The sequence below is a fragment of the Musa acuminata genome, chromosome BXJ1-11, assembly GCF_036884655.1.
Source record: "Musa acuminata AAA Group cultivar baxijiao chromosome BXJ1-11, Cavendish_Baxijiao_AAA, whole genome shotgun sequence".
NCBI lineage: Eukaryota > Viridiplantae > Streptophyta > Magnoliopsida > Zingiberales > Musaceae > Musa > Musa acuminata.
Window position 1 is genome coordinate 6,451,482 of NC_088337.1, and position 7,360 is coordinate 6,458,841.

Below are 7,360 nucleotides of genomic sequence, written 5' to 3' on the forward strand. Positions count from 1 at the left end.
TTTATGCTCTTTGATCTCCTACCAACTGATGTGATGAGCAACAGCAAATGCATGCTGTTCAACAGAACCTTGGCATCAGCTTTCAAAAGCTTCATTTACATGGATTCTTTTGTATCATAGTCTAATAAGAGAGAGAGAGTTGTTTGAGGAGAATCTTAAATCTCATAATTCTTGAGAGTATATATATCTCTTCCCAAAAATATTATTTATATGATTGAATGCTTGATGGGAATAGTGTATATAACCAAAATGTTCTTATATATATATATATATATATATATATATATATATATATATACACATATATAGGGGTAAAAAAAAAGGTGTCAATTATTTTGCGCATAAAAATTATCGCCGTTGCCGGGGATCGAACCCGGGTCACCCGCGTGACAGGCGGGAATACTCACCACTATACTACAACGACTTCGTGATTTAACTCATATTTAATCTTAATTTAGTTAATTTTATATTCGTTTACTACTAAGATTCCGTATTCCAATTAATATTATGATTATAATGACAAATTATCACATGAAATAAACATTAGTATCCAACCAATATCTATTCCAGCAAACCATACCCAAAGTTTAATTTCCGTGAACCACTATCTTACTCCATCGACAGCATCCTCACATAATCCGCCTGTCTCCGGTGCCTCACCCGCCGCCGGTGTCCCGTCTCGCCAAACCTCCTCCTCTCAGACTCCACCACATTGCAATCCGGTACCGTCACCGGATACCGCAGCTTGTCGTAGCAGAACGAGTAGCTCATGTAGCGCTGGCGGAACGCGCGCATCTCCCGCTGCTTCTTCGGCGTCATGACTGCGGCCATCGCGGTGCAGTTGGCGGCGGCGCCGGGGACCTGCTGGATAGGGTCCAGGCGGCAGCGGAGGAGGGCGAGGTCGGAGAACTCCGGTACGAAGGGCGCGCGGTCGTAGTCCACCTTGTACCCGCCGCCGGAGGTGGCCCAGTCGGACGCATACCAGATCGTGGCGTAGATCGACATGGGTTTCGACGGGTAGTCGCCGCTCATGGCGTCGCATCTGCCGACCTCCCGGATCGGTGTGCCGTCGATGGAGAAGCTGTGGAGCGAGAGAGGAATCAGTGAAAGACGACATCGCTGAGCTCGAATGTGGCTTCAGTGAAGTCAGAGCTTACATAATACTGTGAGCGGTCCAAAGGATGGAGTAGCGGTGGAACTCCTTGGCGGGGTCGAAGGGAAGGAGGTAGCGCTCCTCGCGCCCGGTGCTGCCTTTGCCGTACACGTTGGTCTGCACCCTCCATTTCTCGCCATGTACGTTGCCCAGGAACTCGAAGTCAAGCTCGTCGTGCGTCTTCTCGAACACGTCCCCATTCGATGTCTTCATCACCCAACAAACAAAAACGTTTAAGTAGTCATTGGCGCTTCACAAGCATTGATCTTTAAATTAGATTGGATTTATTAATTAGATTTTTTTTAATCATAAAATAATATTATGTGACATCGAAATAAAATACTGACACAACAATGCATTAACCCAACGATTATAATTATTTTCATCTAAACTATTTATTTTTATTTCCTGTGCATAAAAAGGTAAATAAATATTAGAAGAAGGAAAATAAACAGACGACGACGTCTGGTCTCGGTTGGCGATCAAACAGCAGAAGACGTGAGTGCGAAGTGGCCCGAAGACTACGCCGCACTTCCCGCTGTAAGCATGAGAAGATCTAAATAAATATACGAAAAATAAAAGAAAACGACGTGAAATTACAGTCGTTTCTATTCGTTTTTCAAGAAAAGTTTCATTTTTGGACGTGGATGGATGGATGGAACGCAGTAAGAACTCACGTAGAAGGCGACGACGACGCCGGCGGTGTAGCCCTGCGGCAACTTGATGGAGGCGCTGAAGAGTCCGTGGTGGTACGTGGCCGTCGATATGAATCCCGAACCTAAACGACGTGGAGAAGAAGGACCGCCATTAGTGCATGACAAGCGCAGCAGGCAGCGGCGGGTGGCGGTTGCTTACCGGAGGAGCGGTCGAGGAGTAGCTTGAGGCTTCTGCCGTCGCCGGAACGCACGAGATTGGCCTTGCCGAAGAGCGTCGTCACGTCGAGGGCCGCCGCGACGACGGACGTGACTGTCAGGATGGCCAACACAAAGAGGAGTCCTCCGTCCATCTGCACGCTGTTTCAGAGGGAGAATCGAAGCGCGAGTGAGAGAAGAAGAGGAGGAAAAGCGGAGCGTCGTTACATGTACGTAACACAGGCAGGCATTTACTTTGGAGATTGGGATGAGGAAGGAACAAAGGAGGAGGTCGTGTAATAATACGCTGGCTAGCATTACTGCCCGTGCCATGACATGACAACGTCTAAATTGCCTTCCCATCGGCTGTTTCCACTGGCATTCTCTTGCCATTAGCACTTCTCCTATTGGCTGAGTGATCTAAGTATTGTAGTTTGATGTTTAGTATTTATCTATCCTCTCTAATCTAAACAAAGAGCTGGAAGTGCTAATGATTCAATGTCCTTTGGTGATGTTAGTGTCCCAAAATTTGCAGCCTTCACAGGGTCATGGAATTGGATGGTGATTCCTTATTCTTCCTAGCATGAGGAGAAGCTATATATATATACATATGTACGTATATAAATATGTATATATGTATGTATGTATGTATATACATACATACATACTTACTTACTTACTTATACATATATAAAACATATATATATATATATATATGTATATATATGCATATATACCTATATTCATATATATATATATATATACATATATATACATATATATATGTATATATATATACATATATATATATTTTTTTTCGTTTCACGTGCACCACGCGTGCCATCGTTAAAGAGTGAAGTGAGAAATATTACCATCTTCACGATTACCTGCTTTCTGATTGGGCCCACAAAGCCACGTAGATCCGTCAAATCATCGACCGGGTATAATGGAGAGGTTTATAACAAACGGGCTGAAAAAGAATGCTTGTTTCTCCGGATATAAACCCTTGTGCTTCCCTTCGGCGTCGACGGCGGAGAGAAGGCGCGGCCGGTGTCCATCTGCGCTCACTCGTCTCGGGTTCGTCTCTTGATCTCTTCCCTTCTCCGTCGTCTTCCTTTCCTTTCATTGTATTTCTTGAAGTTTGTTTTGTCTCTTTGCATCTCATCCGGTTGTTTTTTTTGGATCTACAAAGAATGATAATTCTGATGGAACGATTTCCTTTCTTGTTGTCCGCCAAGATCCGATCGGTTGGAGTCCTAATGCTAATAACTTGTATCTTTGAGAGGGTTTAGTCCACCGTTGTTCGATGTGGTTTCTTGCGACGGCAGATCTACTCGCGTTTTTTTTATTCTTCTCTTTCTCGAAGGTTTGTGTCGATCTTTGCGTCTCAACTGGTTATTCTTTTTTTGATCTTTAAAGATCGATTATTCTGATGGCATAGTTATATTCGTCGTCTATCTTTTGGGTCGCCCAAGTCCTTATCATTTGGGTTTTAGGGCTGATAACTTGTAGTCCTGAGAGGGTTTGTTCTACCATCTGTCGATGCGATTTCTTGCGATGATTGATCTACTGACTGGTTCTTTGTTGTTGCTGCTGCTCCTCCACGAACCTTGAGAAAGTTGCATAATCCTTTGTGAGATGATGGGGGTCGGTGCTGCCAAAATAGGAAGAGGATTTTGTATGGCCGATATGACTCAGAATTTGTAGTAAATGAAATGATAGACTCAAATGGTCGGTAAGCAACAAAAGATCCGTGGTATTCACTAACGTGGGTTTTGAAAGAATAAATGCGGGTATGCCAATCAATTCTCGTAGAACGATGTTGGGAGGTGTAATGGGCTATTTTTGGTGTAGTCGGATTTATGAGTTTGACTAGAATGATGTTTTTTCATTTTCATTTATATTAGGTTGGTGGATTGTCATGCAAGATTAGCTTGTGGAGGGGTAGATCAATCATCAGTTGATGTTAATCAAATCTAGGGCTTATCTTATAACTCATTTAAATTTGCTAAGATAAGTGTTTTATCATGATCGGAAACCAAGAAGATTGTTTGCAGAATACAATAAGAAAGATTGTGGAGACAAATTGGATTAGTGGCCCAGTGGATGCTCTCATTTGACTAGTGAGATTTCCCCTAAGGTTTGAGATGTGAATAGACCCCAAACAATTGGAACTTATGGCTTGTTGCTGTATAAAGTTTCTTATACTTTTGTTGCATGATTTTTCTGTCTGAACTCTAGAGGATCTCATTAGGTTCTTTGCCTTTTGTTCCAGTGAGCAGCAAGCGTAAGAACGTTCATAGCCTTCTAGGCCTTGTGTTAGACTGTGGTACATGATTGTGAATATTGTTCGATTGACCAACCAATTTTCTTCCGGCGTGGTAGACATTTCTTGTGAACCCCAAGTGTTTGTGAACTTCTTTGCTACTACATTTTTCATATCTTCCTTCTATGTCAGTGTTATTTTCTTTTCATATTTTAGTGAAAAACTGTCAATTTGTCTTGTTTAGTCTGTTTTCAGATTCAGAAAAGCAAGCGTTGATAATGGCAAAGTCAAATGCAAGTGATGCCCAAGCTCTCATTCGTTCACTGCGCTCAGCTTATGCTGCCACGCCAACCAATCTCAAAGTATTTATTTTTTCCTCTATGCACTTGTGTGTGTGCCCTTGTAGAATTGCCACTTCATTTTCTAGTAGGGCCAGCTCGGTTTCTTTTTTGATGAAGTAATGAGGGTTAAGCTACATTTGACTTTTTTTTCCATGTTTATGCATATCTGCAGATTATTGATCTATATGTGGTGTTTGCAATCGCCACAGCAATTATTCAGGTAAGAGTTTGCAATTCTTTCTGTCGTGATTTGCTTACTCTACCAATGGGTCTTATTATGACAAGAGAAACATTGTTGACTCTTTGGTTTTATTCATTTAGCTCATAGTTTTCTTTATCCTAAAACAAACTAGATTTTATTTATGGAACTTGTATGCTTCTCATTTAAGACTTGGAGCTTGTACCAGATAAATTTTTTTATTGAAAATGTCGGAGTAATTATTGGCAACGAAAGAAGAGTATGTTGACTTTTCAAGAGACTCTTGGGAATTTTAGGGGAGTTTATTTTGGCAAATTACTTCTTCCATATGTTCAATTGTCATGCTGAGCAGTGTTTGTTCTAGATTTTTGAAATTTTTAGGCCATATGCATGAGTTTTCAATAGGATAAATCTTTGTTTGATCATTATTTTATGATAGTTAAATACAATAAAGAAATATGAGATGACATAAAAGTCCATGCGAAATAGATGCTTTATCATTTATCTTTTGGTGATTTTTGAAGTTGATAATTTGGTGGCATTAATTCATTTACAAGGAAGCTTAAATATAATATGCCCTCATTGGCTTCTGACTCCATTTAAATTCAAGTAATCAAATTCTTAGATAGTTTTAGTTTTTAAGCATCCTGGGCCTGAGAGATTTGGATATTTGTGTGATTATCGGATACCCTTGAGATTAAAAGTAAAGTTTTATAAAAAAAGAAAGTTGTGAGACCAATAATGCTTTATGGATACGAGTGTTTGTGAAAATTTTATTAAGTTTATTTTAATATCGATTACATAGATATGGAGAAGTTATGATGAGGAACAGAAACGTGGAATTTATAGTCAATAAGTAATGAGGGCGAACCTTAAGGAAAGCTAGATTGTGAGTTAAAGAAGATTAATGTGTAAGCAATGCCGTCTAAACTCTCGAGTAGCAATATGAAAACTGCAAGAATATCAGTGTTGTCATGAGACATCTAGGCGTTTAAGTGAGCTGAGGCACCCCCATGGTGTCTTAAGGGCTATGCAAGGCACCTTTTGCTAGACCTCAGTTAGGCAGGCACCTCAATTTATCTCCCATTGAAACCTAGTTTGAACCACCCAGACCTAACTAGCACCCATCGTTGGGTCTGCAGTCCGTCGCTATCATTTTCACTTCACTCCTCTTCCTTTGCTCTTCCCTTTCCCTCTTCTCTCCTTTCCATCTGCCATTATATTTCTTGTCTGCTCTCCTCAGTTTTGATCTCTCCTCTACTCTCCATTGTTCACTGTCGACATCATCTCTCCCCGCCCTCCCACTTTCTATTCTTTTCTCCTCATGTCTCCAGCCAGCAGTCAGTACCACTACCGCCCTATCTCTTTCCTTTTTCTCTCTCCTATAGATGGCTAGATGAATGTATTTTGGTGTTTTTGCAATAATCATCTTGCACATGTAATAATAATCCCTAAGAATTCTTGTTTGAATGATTATCTTTATCCTTTGATGTACCTTACATATTTTTTGTAAGATAAACATTTTGTTTTGCTTAGGAGAGCACCTAGAATCTTGGGCAATAAGGGATATTGGCACCTTGAATGCCTCAAAACATAATTTAACTGTTTATCCATGTCCATCAGCAGTTTACTGGTCTCATGAGTATGTTTATCCTCCTCACGTCATTCTAATTATGTTTATCCTCATATGATGATGATGATGATTATGATGATAATGGACTAGGAAGAATGCATGTGTTTTGGTGACTAAATTGTGATTTAGAAAATGTATTTTGTAAAATTTGTATGCAACACAGGTTGTATACATGGGAATAGTTGGATCATTTCCCTTCAACTCTTTCCTCTCTGGTGTTTTGTCCTGTGTGGGGACAGCAGTACTGGCTGGTAAGGGGCAACACCACACCACTCCTTTAATTTGAGGTTTGGACTGCATTTGGATCATTAAATAAATGCTTTGTTTGATAATGCAGTTTGTCTCCGCATTCAAGTCAACAAAGAGAACAAGGAGTTTAAGGTGAACACTAACTACCATCTCAGCCCCACAGGGTTTCTCTTTTGAATTAACGTTCGTTATTATTAACAAGAACAAGGGCTGCAGGATTTACCTCCTGAACGGGCTTTCGCCGATTTTGTTCTCTGCAATCTGGTACTCCACCTGGTGATCATGAACTTCCTCGGCTAGCTAGTTGCACTTCCAAGGACTCTCTCTCTCTCTCTTTACTGGACCAAAATTTATGACCTCCTTGGCCATGCATGCTTCATGTTACAATTACAAAGTTCTGTATTGGACCAAAATTTACAAGTACTCTGGTGGTGTTGTTAGTGCTTTTGTTAGAACATTAAGAAAGTGATGGAATGTTAAGGTTGGTAATACCGAAAGTGGTGGAATGTTAAGGTTGGTAAAAATCCATTCCCATTACCTACGGCTAAAAAAAGAGCATTGTCATAACCCAACAGCACCTTACCTGTGGTAAGACCACTGTCAGATGTGATGTGCCTCGTGGGAAGGATCTCTGAAGAAATAATGCACACAAAGAAAGGAGAAACTTA

At 40.7% G+C, this 7,360-nt stretch overlaps 2 protein-coding genes and 1 non-coding gene across 7 annotated transcripts; 1 reads left to right on the forward strand and 2 right to left on the reverse strand.

Annotated features, from left to right (window-relative positions):
• Window positions 1-352: 352 nt before the first annotated feature.
• On the reverse strand, window positions 353-424 carry TRNAD-GUC (transfer RNA aspartic acid (anticodon GUC)). Its single transcript has one exon. It is a non-coding gene; the product is annotated as a tRNA-Asp (tRNA).
• Window positions 425-609: 185 nt separating this feature from the next.
• LOC135596412 (probable xyloglucan endotransglucosylase/hydrolase protein 30) lies at window positions 610-2,159 on the reverse strand. Its single transcript, XM_065088465.1, has 4 exons — window positions 2,009-2,159; window positions 1,831-1,931; window positions 1,158-1,360; window positions 610-1,081 (listed from the first exon to the last, which is right to left on the reverse strand). Exons 1-4 carry the CDS (start codon window positions 2,157-2,159, stop codon window positions 610-612), a joined length of 927 nt encoding a protein of 308 aa, XP_064944537.1.
• Window positions 2,160-2,982: 823 nt separating this feature from the next.
• Window positions 2,983-7,189, forward strand: LOC103970667 (dolichyl-diphosphooligosaccharide--protein glycosyltransferase subunit DAD1). 5 transcript variants are annotated; one of them, XM_018820765.2, is made up of 7 exons: window positions 2,988-3,081; window positions 4,280-4,411; window positions 4,515-4,632; window positions 4,784-4,831; window positions 6,607-6,694; window positions 6,781-6,824; window positions 6,909-7,189. In XM_018820765.2, the coding sequence occupies exons 2-7, from the start codon at window positions 4,338-4,340 to the stop codon at window positions 6,990-6,992; spliced, it is 456 nt and encodes a 151-aa protein (XP_018676310.2). In that variant the 5' UTR covers window positions 2,988-3,081; window positions 4,280-4,337; the 3' UTR covers window positions 6,993-7,189. The 5 variants fall into 5 exon arrangements, with proteins under 5 accessions (XP_009382814.2, XP_009382813.2, XP_018676310.2 ...); XM_018820766.2 differs by having other exon boundaries at window positions 3,047-3,081; window positions 4,280-4,385; XM_009384539.3 differs by lacking the exon at window positions 4,280-4,411 and having other exon boundaries at window positions 2,983-3,081.
• Window positions 7,190-7,360: the final 171 nt, after the last annotated feature.